The following is a 27,624-nucleotide window of genomic DNA, read 5'->3' as shown; positions in this document are numbered from 1 at the left end:
CTCTCCACGCCCGCCGCCGCCGCTCCAGCCCGCGCCACCGGACGCCGCCGCGTGCCCCCTCCCGGGCGGCCGCCCCGGCTCCGCCCTCTCTCCATCGGGGGGGCGGAGAGACCCAGATTGGGGAGGGCTCGGCGGCGTCACGCCGCGGGGGAGGCGGCTGGCTGGCGAAGAGGTTGGAGCCCGGCGACAGCTGGCCTGGGGCTGAGCTGCAGGCCCCCGGCGCGCCTCTCTGCACATGTGCGGGCGGCTCTGCGAGCGACGCCGCCGGTCCTAGCTCTCTCTTGGACCACATTAGGGGGCACCCCCAAAAAAGGCACCCTCCGGTGGCACGCCAACCTCTCCTCCTCTGCCTGAGACCTTGGAGAGCCGCTGCCGGTTTGAATAGACAAGACCGACTGTGATGGACCGAGGGCCTGATTCGGCAGAAGGCAGCTTCGGTGCTCTTTCCCCCTTTCGCGCACAGCTGGCTCTGTCACAGACTTTGTCTGCACCCCCTCCAAAGGAAGCCCCCCACATCTCTTCAGCCAGCCTGCAAGCTATCATTGGTATCGTGTGTGTGTGTGTGTAAAGTGCCGTCAAGTCGCAGCCGACTTACGGCGACCCCTTTTGGGGCTTTCGTGGCAAGAGACTTAACAGAGGTGGTTTTAGGGTACCAAAAAAAGATGGGTGGGTGCATTCATCTCCCACCGCAAAATCGGGAGTCCTAAAGGAGGCCAGGCCTTCAAATTCTGATTTCACACCTTGCACACTTGCTCTCTGCTCTTCTGCCTTTGAGCCCAGCAAGATGGCATTGCCTCCATCCCAAATCCAGGAGGTACGGTTTACTCCATTTAAACTGGAGAAAAGGGATTTGTGCATGTTCTTGACATAGCTGTACACCAATAATCAAAACTGGTTCAACCAAACTGTTCCTGAACAACATCCAACATAAGGAAACCCCGAGGCCTGGAAAAAAGTCCCCTCCCCAACCTTTGAAGATTTCATTTAGGTAGGAACACCAGACTCTTCCTGAACAGCATCCAACGTAAGGAAAACCCGAGGCCTGGGGAAAAAAGCCCCCTCCCCAACCTTTAGATAGGAACACCGCTCTGCCATAACCCTCATCACTCAAAGGTTTTGTTCCTTATATGGGGGGGGGGGGGGAGAGAGAACCCTAGCTGCCACCCACCCCAAGTTACAAACACATTAATTTGACACAAACACCCTTCAGTCCTCAAAACATTGTGCAAAGCTTTTTTTCCCCCCCTGCATTTTTAATTTTTATACCAACCAAAAATCCAGGGGCAGGGAGAAACAAAAAAAATACATAATAATCCCAAAGAACAACAACGAGAACAAAAAAAGAAATCTTCTTTGAGCGTCACCAAGAGGAACCTGGTGTCCAAGGTGGGTCCCGCGTGGGGCAGGAAGAGGGGGCAGTGCCATGGGATCCTCCCCTCTTCCATGCCCCAAAAGACCGAGCCCGCCCCTGCAGGCAGAGGGGGAGGGAGAGGGGGAATGGGGGCACAGAAGGCTGCAGCGGTTAAGGAGGAAGAGCCCCCACTCCCCTTATTGCTGTCCATGGTCCTGAAGCAACGAGGAAACAAAGGATTTTTGGAAAGTTGGGGGGTGGGGGGAGAAAGTCAGACGGGACCAGCCCGTGACGTCGAGGGGCCCCCTTCCCCCTTAGTACTGATGTTCCAGAAGCGGCTGGGCAGCTGCGGGGCTGTCTTCGTCTTCTCGTTGCCGCCCCCACTCTGCTACGGTAGGGGCAGACTCTGGCTGGGGACAGCTCCCGCAGGGCGTCGCCAACAGTTCTGGAGGTAACGGGGTGGAGTCGCTGCTGCCTTCAGGGACTGGTCCTGGGTTGGGGGGCTGCAGAAAGGAAAGGAAAGGCTTGGTGTTAGTCTCTCAGCTGCATAGAAGAGATGCCTTCCACAGCATTCTTTTTCCTTTTTACACTTCTAGATGAAATAAATCCTTAAAGTTGGAGATGGGAATGCAGGACTTTACACTTGCGGGGCTGTTAAAATTCAAGCCTCTCTTTTAAACAAAAAAGGTTTTGTACTGCGTTTTGTATAAAATTATACTGTTTGAATACCTAGGATGCTATAAGAAGAAGCCTTCTCCCCGCCTTTCTCTGCTGTCCCGCCCCCAGAGAAAGAGAGGGAGGTCAGAGCATTGCAGGACTCCACTCTAAATCCCCCACCCAAAAACAAACCCTGCCCTCTAATTCTTCTTAAAACACCAGACGAGGGTTCAATTTAGAAGAAGAGTTGGGTTTTTATATGCCGACTTTCTCTACCACTTAAGGGAGAATCAAACCAGCTTACAATCACCTTCCCTTCCCCACAACAGACACCCTGTGAGGTAGGTGGGGCTGAGAATTGTAACAGAGCTGTGACTAGCCCAAGGTTACCCAGTTGGCTTCATGTGCGGAAACCAACCCGGTTCACCAGATTAGCCTCCACAGCTCATGTGGAGGAGTGGGGAATCAAACCCAGTTCTCCAGAGTCCATTGCTCCAAACCACCGCTCTTAACCACTACTGTATATTCCCCTTCTCCTACTCCCAAAAATACCTTAACAGAAGAGAAACAGCCTTTGACGGGGGGGGGACTTAAGAAGGGGCTGGGAGGATAGCGGAAAGGTGGGGGAGAATCTAATCGAGGATGAAGCGGGAAAGAGCGGGGGGGGAGGGGAGAAGGGTTGCCTTGCAGCAGAAGGGATTTATCCCGATTTGCTTCCTTTTAAAGACATTAACCCAACCAAGCTAGCGAATCCGGCGCCTGCCCTTCAGACACCCCTGCCTGCTGTCATATGGAGGGGGGGAGAAGGGAATCAACATAATAGCTTTCCGTTAGCGCTAATCGGATTGCAGCGCTAAGGACACTGCCGCACTGAGTCTGGCCACCTGGCAAGGACAGGAGGTGTGAGTGCACTCGCACAGAGGAGGCGCACAGTTGTTTACGCTCACAGATGCACATGTCGGCCAGTTCTCGATGTGTGTGCTAGGACTCCCCGCCCCCCAGGGACATGACCCCTTAAATAAATAATGAAGAGTGTCCTTGAAAACATACAGAGGGTCTGAGACCAGCTCTCTCTTCCATTCATTTGAACTATAGCTCCTCACGTTAGAGAAACCTGGAAAAGCAGGCTGGCCTGGACGGGCTGTTCTTCCACCCGGCACTCTTGCGTTGGGGTAGGGTCACAACGTAGGAAGGATGGGGAATGCTGATCTAGGTTAGAACGTAAGAAAGGCCATTCCAGATCAGACCAAGGCCCATCAAGTCCAGCAGTCTGTTCACACAGTGGCCAACCAGGTGCCTCTAGGAAGCCCCCAAACAAGACGACTGCAGCAGCATTGTCCTGCCTCTCTTCCACAGCACCCAATATATTCAGCATGCTCCTCTGATCCTGGAGAGATGAGGTATGCATTATGACTAGTATCAACACCATCTCAATGGGTAAGGACTAGGGCTACCAGCTTTGGGCTTGGAAATTCCTGGAGATTTCGGGGTGGAGCTTGGGGAGGGAGCTGAGCAAAGTTCACTGCCACTGGGTCCACCCTCCAAAGCAGCCATTTCCTTCAGGGGAACTGATCTGTGTCGTTTGGCAATCAGCTGTAATTCCGGGAGATCTCCAGGCCCCACCTGGAGATTGGCAATCCTAGTAGGGACTGCCAAGCTAAACACAGGCCAACCTGGTTTTTTTTCCGGACCAGATAAACAGAGGGACTATTTAAGGTGGAAGTCACCATGTGACTCTGGAAGGGATAAAAAGCAAGCAAGCATGTTATACTTTGTGAGAAAGGTGGGGAGAGGGAATACGCACCTGAGGTTTAGGGCTGCCACCAGCGCCCGCTGTCCCCACTGCAGCAACAGCAGAAGGCGATAACGAAGAACTCTCCTTGGCGCACGCTGGGGGTGTTCCGGGTGGGATGTCAACCTCGCCCCCTGCCAGCCCGTTCAGTCCCTTGCAGCTGGGCAGGCTCCATTTGCCACAGAGGCCCTCATAGGCGAAGGCAGAGGGGGCCTGGAGTCCCGGGCGGAAAGGCAGGGGGGCGCGTCCAGTCCCCTCGGCCATGGATGCCAAGGAGACGGCACACGAAAGCTGACCCAAGAAGTGTGGGCCAGGGGGCCAAGAGGCAGGCGGGGTGGGTAGGGGTCGTCCGTCGCCCTGGCTCAACAAGGGGGCTGGCTGGGGCTGGACCAGCCAGCTTTGGCTCTGAGGAGGAAGGCTGGACTCGAGTCCTAAGGGGGAGGGGGAGAAAAGAAACACACAGGTGTCTTAAGAACATAAAAAGGCCATGCTGGATCAGACCAAAGGCCCATCAAGTCCAGCAGTCTGTTCACACAGTGGCCAACCAAGTGCCTCTAGGAAGCCCACAGACATCTGCAGCAGCATCCTGCCTGTGCTCCACAGCACCTGTGGGACACAGGGGAGGGGCCGTGGTTCAGTGGTAGAGCATCAGCTTGGCATGCATAAGGTCCCAGGTTCAATCCCCAGAATCTCCAGTTAAAGGGACCAGGCAAGTACGTGATGTGAAAGACCTCAGCCTGAGACCGTGGAGAGCTGCTGCCGGTCTGAGTAGACAATACTGACTCTGATGGACCAAGGGTCTGATTCAGCAGAAGGCTGTTCGAAATGCTAGGCTTGGGGGCTGGGAGTGGACCAGTAAGGGAACCAGGAAGGCCGAAAGGCCAAAAATTCCTGAGCTAACCTAACCACAGTCACTGAAATGCTCCACGGCGGGGAGAAATTCAGGATTTTTCCTTTGGAAACTTGTTTTTGAAACTGATCACAAAGTGATCCTGATGACTTTTCATCTTACTCTCCCAGACATCATTATTCTCCCACTCCACACTTAGCCCTCCCAATTGCACCTCCAGGAGGTGGTCTCCTCTCCGCCAAGTTCCACGGTATCAAACTGCGAGCGGCCTCCATACCTGCCTGAGGCTGGGCGGTGGCGACCACCGGTTCAAGGGAGTAGGCAGCCATCGTTCCAGCAGTGTGGGCCGTGCTCCCGTGGACCTGAGACCCGTGGACCGTGGGGGGGTTATTGCTAAGGGAGGAAGAGCCGCCGCCACAATCCGAATCCTCTATGTTCCCTCCGCTGTTGCAGCCGGCCCCGCAGCCCTTCTGCAACCTGCACCGCAAAGGGGGAAATTAGAAGAAGCGTTGGTTTTTATATGGCGACTTTCTCTACCACTTAAGGGAGACTCAACCTGGCTTACAATCTCCTTCCCTTCCCCACAACAGACACCCTGTGAGGTAGGTGGGGCTGAGAGAGCTCTAAGAAAGCTGTGACTAGCCCAAGGTCACCCAGCTGGCTTCATGTGGAGGAGTGGGGAAACATCCAGTTCACCAGATTAGCCTCCGCCGCTCATGTGGAGGAGTGGGAAATCAAACCCGGTTAACCAGATCAGACTCCACCGCTCCAAACCACCACTCTTAACCACTACACCATGGTGGATAGGGGTGGGTGGGTGTGAAAAGGATCCTAACCTGCTATGCCCTTCCCCTCTTTTGCTCTCGCTGGGTGTCGGAAGCCCTGTCCTAACCTCCACGCCCACCAACACATAGAGGCCGGAAAGATGCTTCCCCCCACACATGCCCCGTGAGACCCGCACCTCTCCCAGCTCCGCATGAACCAAGCCGAGATATTGTGCAAGCTGATGGGGCCCCCCCACAGAGAACGCAGCTGCGGGTGGCTGCCGGCGTAGGAGGTGGTGAGGGGTGAGACGTAGATGGGGTAGCCGATGGGCTGGTCGCAGGAGGAGTTGATCATGTTGCGCAGGGCCTGCTTGGCATTCTGGATGCTGCCGCGCTCTGGGTTCCGGTTCCGGAGGAAGACGAGCTCCTGCTGCTGCCCGGCCCAGAGGCCCCGCACGCACTCCCGGTTCACCTGGGGTGGACGGGAGAAGCAGCGCTACAACAGAAGGCCCAGGTGCAAAGAAGGACCGACAGCGTTTTGCATCCCACACTTCTGCCGTCACGAAGCCCACGATGATGTGGCGAATAGATTTCCCAGGAGGTCTCCCTCCCAGACACGTACACACTTAAGCTTCAGAAAGGATGCTGCATCATACGCTTGCCAAACGTACTCTGCTCTTTCCTCAGGTCAGCTTTCTGGAGTGGGAATCTCTGGACAGGCCACAGGAGAACATGCTGGTCATGAAGGACAAGCGCAAGCACCACTAACAGGTTCTGGGTACTCCCCAGACACTGGAAATGCATGCAGTAACGCTGCTGGGCTTGGCTGGAGAGTGCCTGACCCAAACTGTTGCGTACGCTGGGGCCAGGTAGATCTATGCCTTCCCCAATACAACTCCCTTCCACGAAGGCCTCTCCAGGCATGCCGGGCATGAAAGCGCAAGCCGAAGCCTGCAAAATCTTACCAAACCCCAATGGCCGGAGTGGGGGTGAAGAAGAAGAGTTGGTGTTTATATGCCAACTTTCTCTCCCACTTAAGGGAGACTCAAACCGGCTTACAATCACCTTCCCTTCCTCTCCCCGCAACAGACACCCTGTGAGGTAGGTGGGGCTGAGAGAGCTTGAAGAGAACTGTGACTAGCCCAAGGTCACCCATCTGGCTTCATGTGTAGATTAGAGTCCAGGGGAGTGGGGGAATCAAGGGGAGTGGGGGAATCAAACCCAGTTCTCCAGATCAGAGTCCACCGCTTCAAACCACCGCTCTTAATCACTACACCATGCTGGCTCTCACGCTGGGTGGGTGAGTTGCCGGGCCTCCTTGTGGTCCAGAAGCATTGGAGAAACGGCTCCTAATGCAATTAAGCCTCCTGATTGAAGGACACCCACACCAGCGCGATAGCAAATCACTGTCCTGCACAGTTGAAGCTTTTTGTCAAAAGCAATGCTGGAGGGGAAGGGGCCTTTTGCCACACATATCGCATCCTTCCATCACCTGGGACTGCTCGGCTCTGATCGCTAGAGGCGGTCTTCCCCCAAGGCAGGTCGCCAGCTTCCATTCAGCCTGGTAACAGGCAGAGTAAGACCTCTGTTGTCATTCTGCCGGGGCCCCAGGGCATCTGGAGGCAGAACACGTGCTCTGGCCTCCATTTGTCCGGCCGTTTTGGAGGGTACTCCCCTACACACGCTTTTCTGGTGAACTGGGAAAAGCACCTGTATAATTACACTTGGGTCATTCCCCGCCCACCCACCCAGGAATGCAGAAACCTCCCTCTACTGTACTAGCAGTCCTGTTCCATTGCCTTAATAGTTGGCATAAGCCACCACAGCTTCAGTGGTGGGAGGAAACAGGGTTTCATGGGGGGAAATAAAACAATGGATTACCAAACCAAAGAGGGCAAAAGCCCGCTGTGCTCCAGGGATAGGCCAGCAGCTTCCTGTTTGCTTAGCCTTGACTATTAGAGCTATAGCACTAGGACTGCCTTGATAACTTGGGCTGCTGAGGTTCAGGGGAAGTTCAGCAGGAAGCAACAACAAGTCTGAATGGTACGGTCCAGGAGGAGCTTTACCTCTCCCCCTGCTCTCTGTGCTCTGTTGGGGAAAACTACCCTTCCCCCATTCTCAAGGATACTGTAACCGCTTAAGAACTTGGACTAGGTTACATTCCTCATTCCCTTCTGTCCCCCTCCCCTTTTTCTCTTGCTGTCGACATTTCACGCCACGCTCAGTGGAACATTTCCATCACCTATTTTCTCAGGTTCGATCCCCGGCATCTCCAGTTAAAGGGATGAGGCAAGTAGGTGATGTGGAAGAACTCTGCCTGAGAACCTAGAGAGCCGCTGCCGGTCTGAGTAGACAATACTGACTTTGATGGACCAAGGGTTTGATTCAGTATCAGGCAGCTTCATGTGTTCATGTGATTTTCCTCTGGGACAGGCTGGCCAGGGATCCTGGAGGTTTTTTCCCTTCCTCTGGCCATAGAGCAGGGGAAGTGGGAGGAGGGGAAGTAGTTGTGAATTTCCTAAGTTGTGCAGGGGTTGGACTAGATGACCCTTGAGCTCCCTTCCAGATCTAGGTTTCAGTGATCCTTTTAACTGGAGATGCCGGGGTTCAAACATTTTGACTTTCTCCATGCAACACCCCTGAGCCACTCTGCCCTTCCCCTTCCCCAGCAGTCCCAAGATGTGCTGTCAGCTTTGTTCTTATATCCTGGAACAAACTGGTCCCCCGCTTTGGGCTGCCAGGGCTGGGCTCTCTGCCAACTCCCCCTGTCCCTGCCAGCAGGGCTCAGTCATTTCCGCCCAGTTTAGACCTGTGGCTAAGCCAACCCCTGCAAAACAAAGTTTCAGCATCTTTCCAGAACTGGAGATTTTGGCCCACCTTGATGACCCGAAATCCGAGGTAGCGCTTGTTGAGCATGATGATCTTGTACTCATCACTGGCGTCATCCATCACGTGACGCAGGGCCAGCAGGGCGGGCGTGTTGGTAAGGATGGCACTGCGCCAGGCTGGGTCCCCCTCGTGCGAGATCACCATCTTCTCCTCGTTAGATGTTATGGCGTCGTACAGCACAGCCAGGTCGTCATACTCATCCGGGGAGGTAAAATGATCCTTTAGAGGGAAGGCGGAGGCATCATGTTGGGGGGTGGGGGGAGAGAGCCACTCGTTCTCTACCCCTGGGAAGGATGTCACCAGACACACAGTTCCTTTTCTTGTTCCTGTGTTGCCCAACCACTTTCATTCCAGGACAACACGGGAATTTCTACCTTATTAAATGAATGCCTAGAGAGTGCCTAGAGAGCCCTGTGGCGCAGAGTGGTAAGCTGCAGTACTGCAGTTAAAAGCTCTGCTCATGACCTGAGTTCGATCCCAACGGAAGTTGGTTTCAGGTAGCCAGCTCAAGGTTGACTCAGCCTTCCATCCTTCCGAGGTCGGTAAAATGAGTACCCAGCTTGCTGGGGGTAAAGGGAAGATGACTGGGGAAGGCACTGGCAAACCACTCCGTAAACAAAGTCTGCCTAGGAAATGTCGGGATGTGACGTCACCCCATGGGTAGGAATGACCCGGTGCTTGCACAGGGGACCTTTACCTTTTTAAATGAGTGTCTAGAGACCTTCCCCCTCCCCTTTCAACTTCTCCGAGCCTCACCTAAAAGCAGGGATCAGGGGAAGGGAGGCAAGGGCACACCTGGTGTAGTTTCAGGGACATGCGCACCCCAGGCGCCACCACATGGTGCAGCAGATCCATGTCGGCGAAGACCCACTCATCACGGGGCGACGTGATTCGAAAGTCTCCCTTGAAGAGCGCGTGCAAGCCGTACAGGAAGGGCTCCAGGCTGCGGTGAGAGGGAGAACACATGTGAGAACGTGTAGGGGAGGAGGGAGCAGAGCATCTGAAAGGGGGGTGAGGGAGAGCGATCTCACCTGGCTGACATGCTGTGGGAGGCAGTGCCCAGTGCCCGGCGTCCCAGGATGCAAAGCCCAAAGCACAGGGTGACCAGAGGAGAGTTCCACTCCCGTTCCACTGCCTGCAGAGAGCAAAAAGCCAGACAGGTAACGGAGGCATTATCTAATCTGTCCCTTCTGTCCTGCAACAGAAGAGGGATGCTTCAAGTCTAGGGCAGCTAGATTAAAGTCTGGTAGCACCTTACATGGGGAGGGAAGGCAGCATGGTATAGCCTGATCTCATCAGATCTCGGAAGCTAAGCAGGGTAAGCCCTGGTTAGTATTTGGATGGGAGACCACCAAGGAAGTCCAGGGCTGATATGCAGAGGAAGGCACTAGCAAACCACCTCTGTTCGTCTCTTGCCTTGAAAACCCCATAAGGGGTTGCCCATAAGTCGACTGCGACTTGACGGCACTTTACACACACACACACACACACACACACACACACACACACACACACACACACAGCACCTTACAGACCAACAAGAATTTTGGGGTATAAGCTTTTGAGAGTCAAAGCTCCCCTTGTCAGAGAGCACAGACTCTCAAAAACTCATACTTATATAGATCTTGTTCGTCTCTAAGGTGCTACTGGACTCAAATGTGCTGTTTTACAGCAGACCTACACGGCTACCCTCTGAAACTTAGCCCTCGAGTCTACGCTAAGTGATGCTTGGAGATCTCCAAGGGAGGAGACCCTAGAACATTTCAGGGCTCCTTCCTGCATTTGCAAACCCTTCGCTTCTCTTCCGAGGGGCCTGCCCATCTCTCCTACCTGTCCATGCCCAGAGGAGACACCCTGTTGCCACTCTTCTTTCGAAGATCTTTTAAACATAATTGGAAACGGCCACAGCGTCATCAACAAGACAAGAGGGAAGGGACCCAGCGCCTGGCCTCCTCTGAGCTTAATCTGATCCGGGCCTCAGCCTCCCCACCCCGATTTTAAGTGCCAGGACTCAGCCCTGTGTCATGTCTACTAGCAAAGACCACCGTACAGGAGAAAACCCTTCCCACACAAAGAATCCCGCAATATCTTAAAGGCTAACAAAGTAGGCAAAAAAGTTATGTCACAACAGTATGTTTAGCCTGAAGAGGAGAAGACTGAGAGGTGATATGATAACAATCTTCATGTACTTGAAGAACTGTCATATAGAGGATGGTTCAGAGTTGTTTTCTGTTGCCCTAAGGTCGGACCAGAACCAACTGGTTGAAATTAAATCAAAAGAGTTTCCGTCTAGACATCAGGAAGAATTTTCTAACAGTTACAGCAGTTCTTCCTTGGGAGGTGGTAAGCTCTCCTTCCCTGGACGTTTTTAAGCAGAGGCTAGATGGTCATCTGCCAGCAATGTTGATTCTATGACCTTATGCAGATCATGAGAGGGAGGGCACCTTGGACATCTTCTGGGCATGGAGTAGGGGTCACTGGGGGTGTGGGGGGGGAGGTAGTTGTGAAATTCCTGCATTGTGCAGGGGGTTGGACTAGATGACCCTGATGGTCCCTTCCAACTCTATGAATCTATGATTCTAGAGTGAATGATACTGAGGACCTATTACACACAGGGGGAGGGAGACCAGGAGCTTCCCCCTGCTTTCATCAGTGCGGCCAGGCTGAGCCCCAGCACTTCTCGCTTTAAGAGACGGGACCCTCTCCCCACCCCGGTGCTATGGCCCACCTTCTCCCTGCGGCCAGCACAGTACTGGATCCAGTCGAGGTAGATGTTGCAAAAGGAAGCCAAGGTGATCCCTGCCATGCGGTGGTCGTAGTCCTCATCTATATTGAGGTTGAAAGTGGGGTCACTGTCCGCGTAGTTGAGGGAGGTGCAAGGCCGCAGGGCTTCCTGGATCCCCTCATTGGCCAGCCAGTCCTCCAGCTTTGGGGAACAAGTCACGTAATAGATGATGCTCTGCCAAGGAGGAAGTGGTCGGTGGGGGAAAGAGAAAGAGAACACAACGTCAGCCCTGTATGCGCCTTCCCATGGCGGTTTTACAGGCAAGCCTCAGCTCAGCTCCTGTGAAGAGTTTTACATTTGTACTTTCTCAAGATGAAATGCTCAGCAATAGAACACTGACATAAGAAAAACAGTGTTGCACTTACCTGTAACTTACCTGCAGAGTGGTCTTCTGTGTAGGCACACATGGGACTGCGCTTGCGCAGGCCAGCCACGGAGAAGGCTAGTCAGCTTATTGGAAGAGCTCAGCTCCCTTGGAGCCCTCCCTCCCCCTCCCCACGTGACTAAACCTAACGGCTTTTCCCACCCAAAAGTCACGTAAGGGAGGGGCAGGGAGAACTCTTCCCTCAGTTCTCCAATCGCCGCTGCAGGGAGACCACACTAGAAGTGGAACAGCCCACAGCAGGGTCAGGAGGGAGGGATGTGGGACTGCACAGAAGACCACTCTACGAACAACAGTTACAGGTAAGTGCAACACTGTTTTTCGAATTCGTGGCTTCTGTGCAGTCCCACATGGGAGAGTAGCAAGCTCACTACTGTGCGGAGGCGGGTGGGCGCTGTTCACTTAAACAATGAATTTAACACTGCTCTCCCAACAGATGCCTCTGCTCTGGAATCCACGTCCATGGCATAATGACGGATGAAGGTCGATGGTGTAGACCATGTAGCTGCTCTGCAAACGTCCTGGATGTCTAGGTGGGATGCGAAAGCAGCTGAAGTGGCCTGCGCTCTTGTTGAATGCGCATGAACTTGCATAGGACACTCTACCCCTGCCTCCTTGTAGGCTAGTCTTATCGCAGATGTCACCCATCTGGACAATGTCTGGGTAGATACTCCCTTGCCCTTATTAGGGCCCCTGAAACAAATAAAGAGGTTGCTATCTCGTCTGAATTCCTGAACCCTTTTAAAATAAAACAGCAAATTTCCGCGTACATCCAGAGTGTGTAATTGTTTGTCTGGATCTGATTGTGGGTCTGGGAAGAACGTGGGGAGTACCAAGTCCTGAGACAGATGAAATTTAGAAAGAATCTTGGGTAAAAACTCCATGCTGGGCCTGAGAACCACCGTATTACTATAAAACTTAGTAAAGAGAGGATCGAATCTGAGAGCTCTCAGGTCACTTACTCTGCGAGCAGAGGTAATTGCCACTAAAAAGGCAGTTTTATAAGACAGAAAAGCCAGTTCACAAGAAGCCATCGGCTCAAACAGTTTAAACATCAACTGTGACAACACTAATTTAAGACTCCACTGTGGAATGGGAGCCGAAACAGGTGGGAAAGAATTATTTAGCCCTTTAAGAAGCCTTTTACACAACTTGTGAGCAAATAGGGATTTAGCTCCTATGCCCTCATGAAAAGCCGATATGGCCACGAGGTGAACCTTAATAGAGGAATTAGATAAGCCCTCATCTTTCAACCTGAGCATGTAATCAAATACAGTTGAAAGAGGGCATGTTTCTGGGGTTAACTCCTTTGAAGTGGCCCAGGTGGAGAAATGACTCCATTTGGAATTATATGATTTTCTTGTAGATGGTCTGCGGGAAGCCAAGAGAACATCAGCCTCCTTATCAGACCATATATTCACCCCCGAATCCTCCACGCTGTCAGTTTGAGTACCTTGGGATTGTGATGGAACACCCGACGCCCTGACAGTAGTAATGGGGATGGGGGGGAGGGTGATGAATGTCCCCTTGGAGAGGGCCCACATGGTGGAGAACCATGGCCTCTTTGACCAAAAGGGGGCAATCAAAATGATGTCTGCTCGATCTGACATAATCTTTCACACTATCCTGGAAATGAGGGGGAGCGGGGGGAAGGCATACAGCAGATTCTGGGACCACAGGAACTGAAAAGTATCCCCTATGGAGGCGGGGTCCCTTGCGGCCCTTGAACAGAAGCACCTGCATTTGGCGTTGTGACTGGTGGCGAACAGATCTATGCAGGGGTAGCCCCATTCCCTGAAAACAGAGTCCAGAACACTGTCTTGTATGGACCACTCGTGGTCCTGGGTTACGTCCCTGCTGAGAGCATCCGCAGCGACGTTGGAAGTTCCCGCAACGTGTATCGCGGTGATGGAAACCTGATGATCTAGGGCCCAGGTCCAGATTTTGACTGCCTCTGCGCACAGAGCGAGAGATCCTGTGCCCCCCTGCTTGTTCAGGTAAAACTTCGCCGTGGTGCTGTCAGTGGAAACAAGGACTGACTTTCCTTCGATGATGCCTGCAAAAGAGGTAAGACCATGTCTAACCGCTTTTAATTCCAGGAGGTTGATATGCAATAAGGATTCTGTAGGGAACCACCTGCCTCTGGCTGTGAGATGACCACATATAGCTCCCCACCCCCCAAGGGAAGCGTCTGTGAAGATTTGTAGATCGTGTGTCGCAATTCCAAAGGGCATACCCTGTAACAGGTTAGATTCCTGAGCCCACCACATGAGTGAACGCAGAATCCACCTAGGGATGGAAAGTTGCTTCCATTGAGGATCAACATTGAATCTGAAATTCCTAATGAACCAATTCTGGAGTGGGCGCATGTGCATAAGGAACTACTGCAGTAGTTGAGGCCATCAGGCCCAAAAGCTTTTGGATTAGCACTGCTTTCTGATGCCTCTTCCTGGAGAAGAAGAATACCAGGGCCCGGATAGACCTAACCCTTGAGGTGGGTAAGAAGGCCAAGAACCTGTCCGCATTAAGGACCGCTCCAATATAATGTATTCTCTTAGTAGGCATGAGTTTAGATTTTCCTTGGTTGATGACTAGGCCCAAGGAAGACAGAGTATGTCACGCCGCTCCTGGGTGTCAGTGACCCCTGGGGTCTCTGCCTGGGCGAGGGATGGGGGCGGAGGAGCCTCCTCGGCCTCAGACCAGTCCAAGGGGGAGTCAGAGCTTTCTCCCCCTTCGGACGTTGACAGGTTGTCGGCTGACTCTCCCTCAGCCTCCGCACAACCTCTCTTTGGCTTCCTCCCCGGCCGCGGCTCCCCTCTCGCCTTTTATCCCTCCCCCAGCCAGAGAGGCCCCGCCCCTTCTCCACTCACTCCCGTCCCACCACCTGTGCTCCCTTTCCAGCCTGGCCCCGCCGGCGTCTGGCGGTGACCGGCTGCAGCTGTGCCGCCAGCTCTCCCGCGCCCCACTCGCGCCTGCCCAATCAACAGCTGAGTGGGGCGGAGTCCAGAGGGCCGCGTCATTCGGGGCGTGCCGGGCCCCGGGACCTGCAGGGCCGCCGCGACGCTCCTGGGCTGCCGGGCCCCGTCTCGTCAGCTGCCTGGGGAAGAGAGAAGGAGCCGCGGTGATCTCCCTTGGTTCTCTGGGGGGGGGGGTTGGGCGATCGGCAGCGCCCCTTCTGCCCCCCCCCGGGTAAGCCTGGGCCAGGGGCAGTGGAAACGGGGGAGGTCTCAGTCCGGGAGCCGGCCAGGAGGCCCGTCCCGGGACAGAGTAGTTGTCACTAAACTGATAAGAGTCTAGCAACGCTTGTCTAGATTCCCCACTAACAACCAGTCATCTAGGTAGGGAAAAATGGTACATCCTCTAGAGGCCAGAAACCCAACCACTTCAGCCACCACCTTGGTAAAAACCCTAGGTGCCGTGGCCAAACCAAAGGGCAGAACCGTGAACTGGTAGGACTCTCCGTTGAATCGGAACCGTAGGAATTTCCTGCAGGAACGATGTATGGCCACATGGAAATATGCATCCTTGAGATCCAGGATGGCAAATCCACATGTGCTGGGAAAGTAGCGGGAGAATCTCCTGCAAAGACAGCATCCTACATTTCCTAACATATATGTATTTATTGAGGGCTCTCAGGTCCAAGATTGGACACTTGCACCCATCTTTTTTATAGACGAGAAAGTATCTTGAATAAAAACCACTCCTATGTCCAGTGGGCGGGACAACCTGGACAGCACCCTTAGAAACCAATTCCTCCACCTCCTGCAGCAGACATTTGATGTTTTCCAAGCCTACTATTCTCCATTTGGAGGATTTTGAGCAAGGACCTCTTGTCCTCTGGCAGGGAATCCAGAACCTCTGACACTCTATTCCAGAGGTCCATCTGGTACCTGCCCATTAAAGCCCCAAAGTTGGCAACCCTAACTCCTAAAGAGCCGGAAGAATAGTTTCCTTCCAAGGTTATCCATCTTGCACCCCTCCTTATCCATAGGTGCTGAGTGCACCCCTACCTTGTATTTGGCCGCTAACACCTCCGTAATGATGGAGTTGGCCGGGGGGTGTTTGTAGAGAAAATCTGCCTCCCCCTCACACACTTTATAAAGGTTCTCGGTTTTTTTAATTGAAGGCATCAATGAAGCTCGTTTCTCCCAGCTGGCCATCACTATATCCCGTATTCCCTTTACCAAAGGGATCTAGGAGGTCCAGTGTCAGGGCTATATAAAACCCCCATGATAGGATCTGAAGGTCCCGGATCCGAGTGGGTAATGTCCAGACCAAGGGCTTTAGCCAGCCTAAGCAGCTGTTCTGTGAAGAGCTTTAAGTCCTCAGTTGGGAAAGCCAGAGCTGGGTCCCCAACAGCATCATCTGGGGAGAGAGGTCTCCTCCGAACCAAAATCGGATCCATAATCCCCTTCAGCCTCCTCCAGCTCCAGCTCCGACTGTTGCTCATCAGGCTCAGTCATTTGCCTCTGTAGCTCCAAGGATTCCTCTGGAGCCGTGTAGCATGGTGTCGCAGAGCTCTGCTTCGACGTCGATGGCACGGGCCCATCCCGACTCCGATGGTGACGGAATCCACAGGCAGCATGCCAGGGTGGAGGGCAGTAATAGTATGCAGACCAGTCCCGTTGGAACCGATGGTAATAAGGGTCCAGGTATCTAGGATCTCCAATCTCGGATCCTAGGCCATGGGACCGCAATGCATGTTCTCAGACGAGGAAGAGCATGCATTGCAGTCCCATGGCTTCGGATCCGAGATTGGAGATCCTAGATACCTGGATCCTTATTACCATCAGTTCCAATGGGACTCAACTCACCCCCAGAAGGAGAGGGGGTACGAGGACGCCTATTCGCAGGTAGAGCCCTACTCTGCAGGCGTGATATCGGGCTACGACCCGACAGGGGAGTCTGCCCTTGCAGCAGCTTGTCCTTCCTGGGAAGATCTGCGCTGAGGAGAAAGCGAAGGTCAGCGCGGGGAGCCTGATCTCTGTCTCAAAGGAGGTCTATGCCTGGGCGATCGTGGGCTCTTCTCGCTCGGAGGGGAGAGGGGGGTTTAGGAAGCTTCCCTACCGGTTCTGAAGCCCCGACTCCAACCAGTGGCGGTGATCTCCGGCCTTCCGGCGATCGGAAGCGACCGCTCGGTTCCAGGAGCTCAGAAGGTTTCTCGGCGCCGGTAGGACGCTCGGAGCCAGCAGGTCGCGTGGTCCCCTTCTCGGCGCTGGCAGGTCCCGCCCCCGACTTCCCCTTAGAAGAGCCGGACTTCTCTGGCGACCCCTTGTTCTTCTTCTTCGGGGGCTCTGAAGCTGCTCTCCTCTCCTCCCGAGGACGGGTCTCCGTCGACTTAGGCAAGGCTGAAGTAGAAGCTGCAGTCGGGGAATGGGAGCCCTCCCTTCCTGATGGTGGTCAGAGGGACCCTGCATACAAGGCTGCCTTAAGTCTGTCATCTCTGTCCCGGTGAGCTTTTTTGGTGAATCGGGAACAGAGGTGGCAAGAAGCCATAACATGCCCCTCGGCCAGACAAAGTAGGTAGTCCTTGTGTTCATCGCTGGAGGCCATTTTGGCCCCACAGCTCCAGCATTTTTTTAACAATGCCATCTCAATTATTTGTAGAAGAAAAATAAAAAATAATAAAAAGAAAAATGAACTATCACACTATTGGTTTAGCGCGGCAACTGAACTCAGTCTAGAAAGCAAGGCCTTCTATAACAGTAATCACTGAAATCACATCCTCTCCTCACGGAGGCAAGAAAAGAACTGAGGGAAGAGTGCTCCCTGCCTCTCCCTTATGTGACTTCTGGGTGGGAAAAGCCGTTAGGCTTAGTCACGTGGGGAGGGAGCGCTCCAAGGGAGCTGAACTCTTTCAATAAGCTGACTAGTCGTCTCCGTGGCTAGCCTGCGCAAGCATAGTCCCATGTGGGACTGCACAGAAGCCACGAATACGAACATAAGAAAGTCCATTTCGGATCAGACCAAGGTCCATCGTCCACCAGTCTGCTCACACAATGGCCAACCAGGTGCCTCTACGAAGCCCACAAACAAGACCACTGCAGTAGCATTATTCTGCCTGTATTCTACAGCACCTAATACTACTGACCCGAAAGGACCAATGCATAAGGCACCTTCCTATGAAGCCCCCTAGGAGGAGGCCGTGGCTCAGTGGTAGAGCATCTGTTTGGCAGGCAGAAGGTCCCAGGTTCAATCCCTGGCATCTCCACTTAAAACGGATCAGATAGTAGTTGATGTGAAAGACGTCCACGTGAGATCCTGGGGAACTGCTGCCAGTCTTGAGTAGACAATACCAACCTTGCTGGACCAATGGATTGATTCAGTATAAGGGAGCTCCATGTGTTCATGTGCGTTCAAAGGAGTGGACAGACAAGCAAGCTCTGGAGAAAGCAAGGCAGGGAGAGAAGGGGCAGAGAGAACAAGAGGGTATGCATGCTCGGGGGGGGGGGGCTCTTCATGTATTGATCCAAACTAAGAAGCCAAGTTGCCAACTGCTGATCTCCTACAATGAATAAAGCTCAAAAATGGACACTCACCTGAGCGCGCAACACCTGAGAGCGCACATGCTCCACCATCAGGTTCTTCAGTCAGGTCAACAAAATATCATCTAATTGCCTTTGCAACCTCTTACAAAATGCAGCAGGTCCATTGTTTCAATGCTGCGACAAGAGCTCCAGACCAGGATGGGGGAGCACTGGCTCAAATCCCTGTTTGCTTTGGGTTGGTCGTTCTCAGCCTAGCCTACCTCACAGGGTTGTGATGAGGATAAAATGGCAGAATGCACAGAGGGACCCCCTTGAGCTCCTAGGAGGAAAGAATAAAGAAACAAAACGCCCCCCTCCCCTTCTCACCTTGACGTAGTAAGTGATGAGGATTTTCCGCAGGTCGAAGACCTGGAGCATTGAGGCAGCGTTGTTGTCGCTGATGCTGTAGCCCTCCAGGACGTACTTGGTGGCGGCCACTTCCCAGGCCAGCCAGCGCTGCCCGAAAGCTGCATTGAAGCTCAGCACGCGGGGCAGGTGGCCCGGCTCACAGCAGCAGCAGCCCTCATCCTCTTCCACGCCCTCTGTGATGGCCTCCACCTCTCTCTGCTGGCAGTAGGTACCTGGGCAAGGGAAGTAAAACAATGTTGCACTTACCTGTAACCGTTGTTCATCGAGTGGTCTTCTGTGCAGGCACGCATGGGACTGCACAGAAGCCACAAAGATGAACCCACACGTTTGCTACAGAGTGCATTTAAGACAAACACAGGCCCTTCCTTGCCAGGCAATCGGCATTGCAAAACACACGTCGTGCAACTGGAGAGATTCAGAGGTCACTGCGAATCCAAGGCAAGCACCCTCCAGCCAATCAGGAATGGTGAGGGCTTTTCTGTCGCACAGCCCCCACCCCCAGTGTCTGGGGCTCCCCCTTCCCTGAGGACCTCAACCCCCCTATCGCTCCCCTGCCACGATGCCTCTCTGCCCTCACCGCGGAACTCGAGGCCCCGCAGCTGGAAGGTAACCAGGCCATTGCCGATCTCAATGAGGTGGACCAGGGCATTCAGGTAGTCCGAGGCGAGGATGAAGCAGTCCCCCGTGGCGTAGTTGCCCCACCGCCCCAGCAGAAGGTCCCCGCAGAGCGCGTGCTGCAGCGAGCGGGTCAGGTGTTCGTAGAAGATGGAGTTCAGGTTGTTGTCATCAGCACCTGCAAAAAAGGCACACAAACACACACCAATTCTTAAAAAGCATTTGCAGCTGGACTTGCTTCCGACTACCTTGAATTCTAGGTTTGCAGAGGCCCAGTGAAGCGGCGCACCAGCTATCTGTCTGCAGCACACTTCACACTCAAGAGGGAGGCGCGAGGGGGATGCTGTCTTCCCACGGGGAGCTGGACTATATGGCCTGTCCCCTCCCTCCCCAACAATGTCCTTGTGTTCGCTGTAATATGAAATATGAGTTTTAAAGTATGTTTTAACTGATGTTTTTATCATTTATGTTGTGACCTGCTCTGAGCCCGGCTTGCCAAAAATGAGGGCGTGATACAAATGCAAATAATAAGTCAATAAAACTGTGGGCACGGTTGTCCCGCCTGAAACACACCTGGGTTACGGTCAAGCTGCGTGGCCAGTCTGGTGTTGGAATGATCGACTCTCTTGGTGCTGAGGAGCGGGAAAGAGGGACAAGGTTTAAAGCCTACACAGGCCCAAGCTACAGCAAGCCTACCCCAGGGCCCATGAGGCTCCACGCTCTGGTGAGGGACGTCGGCACAGCGCCACCGCTGCTTCCTCAGAGGAAACAACAGGCTCTCCGGTCTTACTCACTTGTAGTCACGCTCCCAAAACTTGACAGGGCGGGCATAGGACATGATGAAGACTGCACTGCCCAGCAGTGGGTTGAGGGGAGTGGAGAAGAGGGCAGAAAGGACAGCCTGGACAAACAACATGGCAGAGTCTGGGCAGATGGCTGGTCAAGGAAATACCAGGATGGAAAAAGCAGGAGAACCCCCAAGAATTCAAGTTCTGCATGGAAGAACGGCCTTGCTGGGCAGCTCCTCGCAGGGCCCAAAGACCTGCTCTGCTCAGGCACCTTACTCCCTCGCTACCATTTGACAACCACACCAGGTAGCCTCTCGAGCACAGCAAACACACAGCTTGACAAGGCGGGGAGTATTCTGTGCTTAAAACCTAAAATTTTAGTGAACTCAACTAAAGCTGAATTCTATCACCTGTGTAACGTTTTGCAAACTGAGTGAGCCGGGCATGCAACGTTCGCCTGTTATGCAGAACTCGCTCTGCTCCAGGTAGTCTGACTTATGTGCACCCTCCCTGCATTTATTTTATTCATTTGTACCCTCACCTTTCTCCCCAACGGGGACCCAAAGTGGCTTACCTCTCCATTTTGTCCTCCCAACATCCCCGTGAGGTAGGTTCGGTCGAGAGTGTGACAGACCCAAGGTCACCCGGTGAGCTTCCACGGCACGATTGAGGATTCAAACCTGGGTCTCCCAGATACTAGTCTGACGCTCTTAACCCCTACACTACGCTGGCTCTTCATTGTAAGTCTTACCAGACTAATGCCTTAGGACCGTGTTGGCGAACCTATGGCACACGTGCCGACTCCGGCACGTGTAGCCCTCTCTGCCGGCACGCGAGGCTCAGCTGGGTGGCGGGGGCTGGAGCGGTTCAAAGCCCCCCCTTTCCTGCACTCCCCGCCGCCCAGCGGGGGCTTTGAACCGCTCCGTGTTGCCTGCAGGAAGCGGAGCGGTTCAAAGCTCCCGCCCCCTTCCCTGCACTCTTCCCTGCATCTAGAGAGCGGCGAATCCAAGGCGAAACCTCCCGTGCACAAATGGGTCCGGTCGGTGCCTGGCCTCCGGTCCATCTTGATTGCAGCACGTCCGTCCCGCCAGCTCGGCTGCAAAGAGCCCCCTGGAGCAGCCTGGGCAGGGGGGCCCTCTCCCCCCCCTCGAGCGACACCTACCCCCTCCTGCCTTCCCCCTCTGCCAAGGGCACCAGCGGGCAGTCACTGCGGCCCGCGCCATCTCCAGCGGGCGGGCGATCCGGCGGGGGTTGCGCTGCATGCAGACAGGCATCTCCCCCCGGGCACGTGGCGCGGACGCGTGTCGTGCGCATTCAGGGGCTTGCCAAAGGAGTGCGTTTGCAACACGGGGCCGGCGGCTCAGCGGTGGGCCGGGCAGCTGGAGGAGCCCTTCGCTCGCCTTCCCGATGCTGCAGAAGCGCCGCCCGCCGCAGGGCTCCAGCAGAGGCACGGGGGGGGGGCGGAGAGAGACCCCCGGTGCTTAGGCTCTGCTGCCGCATTGGGGGCTGCCTCGGTGGGACATGCTGGACAGCCGCGCCGACCCTGCCCTCTGTCGTTCGCCTCGCTTTGCAGCCCGGCTCTGAGCGAGCCAGGCGAGTGCTGCCCGGCCGGAGGCCCGTCAACTAGCCCAGCTCGCCGGCTCATCCTGCCCTCCGTCCCTCCCCCGCTGGACGCCTCTCGCTCGACTGCAGCTGTCTGAACTCTCTGGGCACTTCCTCCCAGCCCCCTCGGGAATGCCAGGTGGTGTAGTTGTTATTTTTATTATTTTTTAAAATACAATACAAATTCTTGTAGTTTTTAATTCGTTCTCTCCCCCACCCTCATCTCTCTTCAGATAACATGAAGCTGCCTTATTCTGAATCAGACCCTTGGTCCATCAAAGACAGTATTGTCTACTCGGACCAGTGGCTCTCCAGGGTGAGATCTTTCATGTAACTGGGCGGCGAGGGGCTTTGAACCGCTCTGCCCTGCAGCGCGTGGCTCTGTCTCCCGGGAGAGCAGCTGAGCGGCGGGGGCTTTGAACTGCTCTGCGCTGCTGTATAGAGCGGTTCAAAGCCCCCCCTTTCCTGCACTCCCCACCGCCCAGCTGGGTGGCAGGGGCTTTGAACTGCTCAGCGCTCCCCCTCCCTGCACTCCCCGCCGCCCAGCTGGACGGCAGGGTCTTTGAACCGCTCTACGCTGCCTGCGGTTCAAAGCTCCCGCCCTCTTCCCTGCACTCCCTGCCCAGCTGGGAGTCCAGGGAAGTTGTTTTTTCTAAAGTAAAACCTCAGTATTAAGGTTAAATTGCCATGTTAGCACTTTGTAATAAATAAGTGGGTTTTGGGTTGCAGTTTGGGCACTCGGTCTCTAAAAGGTTCGCCATCACTGCCTTAGGACATCCCTCAAGGCCATCTTTTGCGGCTACCAAGGCTAGAAACTTGCTTCTTTTAAATGAAACCTGAAACTCAAAGGAAGAGAACACCACATTCTGTCATCTTTCTATTCTTGAACAGAAGAGCCACAGGATGCAGACAGCCCTGGCAACAGCTAAGCATCCCAGTGGTTTGCCTCAGAAGGTATCCTGTTGCTATATTGGAGCGGAAAGCGCTTTCAAGTTGAGGCAGACTTATGGTGACCCCATAGCGCAGGGGTGTCAAACGTAAGGCCTGGGGGCTGGATCTGGCCCCTTGACAGCTCTTATCAGGACCGCGAGGCAGCCGAGGCAGCCACCTCCACCCCAGTCCCAAGGTGTCAATGATCAAAGACTGTAAAATAAAAGAAAATACTGGAAGAGTGTTACTGTGTTAAGCACTGTTGTTATTTTAAGTAAAAAGAAAAACAAAGTAAAAATAATATCCTTAATTGGCTTTGCCTGTGTCTTCTATAAAGTTTGTATCTCCAGTACCTGGCATTAAGTTTGATGGTACACTTGGCTCGGCCCGGCAAAGTGACATTTATGTCATATCCAGTCCTTGTAACAAGTGAGTTCGACACCCCAGCCACAGGGTTTGCAAGGCAAGGGACTAACAGAGGCGGTTTGCCATTGCCTGCCTCGGCGTAGCCATCATAGATTTTCCTCGGTGGTCTCCCATCCAAGTCCTAACCAGGGCCGACCTTACTTCGCTTCCAAGATCTGACAAGATTAGGCTAGCCGCTGCCGAAAATGGAGGTGTATTTTCTAGTAACTGCGGCCAACAGCCACCGAGACACCAATCCTACACAAATCTAATCCTCTTTAAAGCCACTTATGCTGTCACTGAAACTTCCCGCGGCAATACACTCCACAGATTAGTTAGAAATCCATCCAAAGTCCCCTTCCAGTTTCCCTGGGATGACCCTGAGGGTCCTTGCATTAAAAGACTCCCTATTTCTTTTCATTCTCCATCTCGGAGGAAACCATTGCCCCACCCATCCCCGCCGCCACCGTGATGACGAAAGGATACGAGGCACAGCAAAAGGCTGAGCGAAGGCGTGGAAAGCTGAGCCCCATGTGATCTGCCAGGGGGCGATGTAGGTGAGCACGAACCGGAGCTTGTACAAGAGATCCCACAGCTGGAAAAGAGAGAGAGAGTGTGTGTGTGTGGGGGGGGTTGAATAGGAGAGGAAGAGAGGCTTACCCAGGAAGTCAAGCGAGGACCAAATCAATATTGAGAGGAAGTAGGAGAGGAGCAGCTACTGCCCCAGGAGGGATTCTGTCGGAGGCGCTTGAAAAACCTGTATCTGGGAGGGAACGCTGCCAGACAGACCGGCAGAGTTACCTTTCCGGCTCTGAAGGGGATTGGGGGAAATCAGACATCAGGGGATTGGGGGCTCTGAAGGGGGTTGGGGGAAATCAGACATCAGGACTTTAGAGACTGCTTCCAGCAGCACAGCGTTTACAACACAATTGGTTTCCGTTTAAAGCCTAAACGGTTTGGGACCAGGGTATTTAAAGTGCTGCCTGCTCTCATATGATGCTTCTTGTCAGTAAAAAAAAAAAAAAAAAAAAGCACCAGTGGGCTTCCCCCCTCCTCCCAAAAAGCTGGGGGAGTAATCAGAGGCAGGGACTACTCTGTGATAACACTTTAGCTACCCACAATGGTTTGGTTGGTCCACCCCAATCCATTACATTTTTAAGATGCCATCTGGAAAAAATCCATAATTTGACCAGGCCTTTGGCTCCCCACTCCCCAATTTCAACTACTGCCAAACTGTTGTTTTCACTGCTGATTTTACCTGCTCTTTTATACAGCTTTTGTATTTTACTACTGGTATGTGATATTTCAGTAACTGTTGGAACTGCTGTGAGCTTCATTTTTTTAATGAACGGTATTGGCCAATAAACATCACAGGTTAGTGCATGTATGAATGGTGTTGAGTGCCGTGAACTGCAGAATCCCTGGGGTTGAACTGTGAGTGGACAGAATGTGTGGATACAGGAGGCTGATGCCCTGGCCTCCTCGTTCAATGAACCAGAAGTGAAAGCCAAACAGGAGAGGGACATTTCCAGGATTCTGAACAATCTTGCTTGCGGAATAAATGCAGGCTAAGCACAAAGCACATTCTTAAAGGGACGATCAGGAGACAAACCACAGCAGCCTTCACTGGTACAATCAAACCGCCCAAGTCCCTGCAGACCTCATTCTCACTGGTCTGGTATCTGTGTCAATCGATTCCCAATATGGGCACTGAAACTAACGAACGGGCTCTCGAGTGTTATCATGGTTCATCGGTCTCCCGTGCAATGCTGTGAGCCTCCCACGGACCAGCACGCACCTTGCTGAAGAGGATGGACATGACGAAGTAGTCAGTGAGGAAGCCCTCCGAGTAGTGCTTGTAGTCGAACTGGAAGAAGAGGACGGTGAAGCCCAGCGTGACGTACTGCTGCGGAGGGCAGCAGAAAGAGCAGCGCAGGAGCTTCATGCCCGCTACGGTGATGAGAAGGGCCCGGCAACTGGGATGGAGGGGAAAGGGAGAGAGACGGCGGCACAGTTTTGTTTTTTTAAAAAGGAATCCCGGAATGCAAATCCCTTGCACTGCTGTTCAAATACATTTATAGCTTACCTCTCTGGCCTCCAGAAGTCCTGCTCAGCCCCTTTCCTTTGGCTTCTGTGGTTCTGCCTGGCCTCTCCCAGATACGCAAGCAGGCCAGAAGAGTCACAGACTTCTTTTTGGAAGAACACTGACCTTTTCAGACACCCAGTTCCAGACCCGATTCCTACACATGTTGCAAAGCAGCCACAGGAGTGCATCACACCCAACTTCAGCCACACAGGGCAGGGCAGGGCAACGCAGAGCAGAGTCCCGGCCCACAATTCAGCCCACTGAGAATCCCACCGAGTGTTTGTGGCTCTTGTGATTGCAAGGGACGAGCTCGAGAGCCTCAGAAGCCCAAGGGGAGGGGGCTGAGCCCGGAGGACTTCATGAGCCGGCAGCTCCTCATTCCTTCCCAGAACCAGAAGGACACCAATCTCATCCTGAAACCTTCGTCAACAGCTGCGGTTGGTAACAGTTGCAGAGTTCCACTGTTCCTGCTGCAAGATTTCTAGCAGAGGATTCGCAGCACCCCCTCCCCCGTGCAACCTTCGATCCCTTTCCAGCCTGCAGGGCCGGCAGTCACTTTCGGAGGTAAAAGCCAACTACAAAGCAGCCTCCCTCCGCCTGCGCACACACACACAAAATGGGACAGCCATCCAAAGCACAGCACCTACTAGATGCAAATCTTGTCCTGCCGCGGGGCGCTGACCAAGTGGGCGTCGATGGTGAGGGCGTTGAGCACCACTGCCGGGTAGATGAAGTACTTCTCCACGCACTGGAGCCAGGCATAGAGCTTCTCAAACCACATCAGCTGGGCAGCACCTGAAGGGATGAGGGGGGGGGGTCTGCTGTGGCATCCCATCATCTTTCAACTTCTAAAGTTGCCATGTAGCAAATCGGACCACCCAACACACCGTTGGCTATTCTGACTGGCAGACAACAAGCAGAGAAAAGCCTTGCCCCAGTGATCACATGAAGCTGCCTTATACTGAACCAGACCCTTGGTCCATCAAAGTCACTACTGTCTACTCAGACCAGCAACGGCATTCCAGGGTCTCAGGCAGGGGTCTTTCGCATCACCTACCTGCCTAATCCCTTTACCTAGAGATGCTGGGGATTGAACCTGGGACCTTCTGCATGCCAAGCGGACGCTCTACCGCTGAGCCACAGCCCCTCCCCGTGCCTACAGCCTGAGATGTCAGGGACTGAACCGGGGACATTTCTGCATGCAGAGCATTTTCTCTGCCACTGAGCACTCCAACGGCAGCTTTTCTACCTAAGAAGGGGATACAGAACTACCTGCACAACACAGATGCATCGAGTGAATTCATTTATATCTGGTAAGGAGTACACAAAAAAGTTAAAAACTGATACGTGAGTTATGTGTTGTCAAGTAACTTCTGACTTATGGAGACCGTATGAATTAATGACATCTAAGATCATTGACAGCCCTGCTCAGGTCTTTCAATAAAGGAAGCCACGGCCTTCAGTTTGCGTCAGTCCATCTTATGATGGGTCTTCCTCTTTTCCTGCTGCCTTCGACTTCTCCTAGCATGACTGTCTTTTCCAGTGAGTCTTGTCCTCTCATGACATGACCAAACTATGATCAGCCTCAGTTTAGCTGTTTTAGCTTCTAGGAAGAATTCAGTCTTGATGTGATCTGTGTGTGTTAAGTGCCATCAAGTCGCTTCCGACTTTTGGGACCCTATGAATCAATGTCCTCCAAGATGTCCTATCCTTAACAGCCTTGCTCAGGTCTTGCAAACTGAGGGACATGGCTTCCTTTATAGCACTGGTTCCCAACCAGGGATCCATGGACCCCCAGGGGTCCGCGAGAACTAAATTAAGGTCCGCAAAACAAAGTTATAAACCCATAATAAATTAATATTTTCAATTAAAAGTTCTCTATTATAAAATATATATATATTCAAATATTATTCTAAGTTTAATGTTTAACTAACAGTTATGATTAAAGTTTATTTTCAAATTCTCAGAATTTTTGTTTTGAACCTTGGGGTCCCTGCACCGAACAAAAAAGTCCTAGTGGTCCCTGGTCAAAAAAAGGTTGGGAACCACTGCTTTATAGAGTCAATCCATCTCTTGTTGAGTCTTCCTCTTTTCCTGCCGCCTTCAACTTTTCCTAGCATGATTGTCTTTTCCAGTGACTCGTCTTCTCATAATATGACCAAAATATGATAGCTTCAGTTTAGTCATTTTATATGATCTACAACCCACTTATTTGTCAATGAACACAATATAGTAAAAGGTAAAACATCACTAAAAAAGATATTTGATGCTGAAGCCTTCAAGAATAGGTGTGTTTTCCATTGGGAGGCTTGCTGGATTGGGGGACAGGGGCCCCACCATGCTTGTTGATGGGTGAGGAAGAAGATGGACCTGCCAGGGTTCAGATCAGCTAGGAATGTCCACTCTCATATGCGGACACATAAAGAAACATGTTCATCTGCGTATGTCCCAGGGGTGAGTTGGGAGGAACCCCAACGCCCATTCCTGAAAACATGGGAAGGGGCTCCCACGGAGGCATGCGCATACCTCCCCTGCCCAGTACTTACTGCGCACTTCAAACTGGCTGTACTCCCGAGGCTTCAGCACAGGCTGCGAGAGGCAGAACCAGGGCAGCTGCTTCCGTAGCTGGGGCAGAAGGTAGTGAGTGAGGAAGCCCACCAGGCCCGCCAAGGCATAGAGCACATAGCCTAGAACAGACTGAGCACAGTGCAGAGACGGGACTTGAAAGGAAGCAAGACACAGAGACGCAACCGAGGCTACTGCGGCTCAGATGCAAGCGACAAAAGCTTCTGTGCATGCGGGTGGCACAACCGGCGCCAACCTCGCCCGCTC

The 27,624-nt window shown here is 53.4% G+C and overlaps 2 protein-coding genes across 2 annotated transcripts in view; both read right to left on the bottom strand.

Annotated features, from left to right (window-relative positions):
* Nucleotides 1-1,657: 1,657 nt before the first annotated feature.
* LOC130481054 (early growth response protein 4-like) lies at nucleotides 1,658-4,076 on the bottom strand. Its single transcript, XM_056853711.1, has 2 exons — nucleotides 3,813-4,076; nucleotides 1,658-1,854 (listed from the first exon to the last, which is right to left on the bottom strand). Exons 1-2 carry the CDS (start codon nucleotides 4,062-4,064, stop codon nucleotides 1,666-1,668), a joined length of 441 nt encoding a protein of 146 aa, XP_056709689.1. The 5' UTR covers nucleotides 4,065-4,076; the 3' UTR covers nucleotides 1,658-1,665.
* Nucleotides 4,077-4,994: 918 nt separating this feature from the next.
* PCNX3 (pecanex 3) overlaps nucleotides 4,995-27,624 on the bottom strand; it is a gene marked incomplete at its 3' end in the record, with an annotated part of 46,229 nt that continues 23,599 nt past the window's right edge. Inside the window, exons 20-33 of the mRNA XM_056853434.1 lie at nucleotides 27,339-27,489; nucleotides 25,440-25,587; nucleotides 24,505-24,682; nucleotides 23,193-23,301; nucleotides 19,776-19,905; nucleotides 19,555-19,613; nucleotides 18,944-19,159; nucleotides 18,325-18,578; nucleotides 11,032-11,262; nucleotides 9,335-9,438; nucleotides 9,099-9,246; nucleotides 8,292-8,522; nucleotides 5,612-5,886; nucleotides 4,995-5,127 (exon numbers count right to left, since the gene is read on the bottom strand). Of these exons, the coding sequence (XP_056709412.1) occupies nucleotides 4,995-5,127; nucleotides 5,612-5,886; nucleotides 8,292-8,522; nucleotides 9,099-9,246; nucleotides 9,335-9,438; nucleotides 11,032-11,262; nucleotides 18,325-18,578; nucleotides 18,944-19,159; nucleotides 19,555-19,613; nucleotides 19,776-19,905; nucleotides 23,193-23,301; nucleotides 24,505-24,682; nucleotides 25,440-25,587; nucleotides 27,339-27,489 (2,367 nt within the window). The remainder of the gene's footprint in view (nucleotides 5,128-5,611; nucleotides 5,887-8,291; nucleotides 8,523-9,098; nucleotides 9,247-9,334; nucleotides 9,439-11,031; nucleotides 11,263-18,324; nucleotides 18,579-18,943; nucleotides 19,160-19,554; nucleotides 19,614-19,775; nucleotides 19,906-23,192; nucleotides 23,302-24,504; nucleotides 24,683-25,439; nucleotides 25,588-27,338; nucleotides 27,490-27,624) is intronic.

This window comes from Euleptes europaea, chromosome 7, assembly GCF_029931775.1.
Source record: "Euleptes europaea isolate rEulEur1 chromosome 7, rEulEur1.hap1, whole genome shotgun sequence".
In the NCBI taxonomy this organism is placed as follows: Eukaryota; Metazoa; Chordata; class Lepidosauria; order Squamata; family Sphaerodactylidae; genus Euleptes; species Euleptes europaea.
The sequence above is the reverse complement of the archived record's forward strand: the minus strand, read 5'-3'. Positions and strand labels throughout refer to the sequence as shown.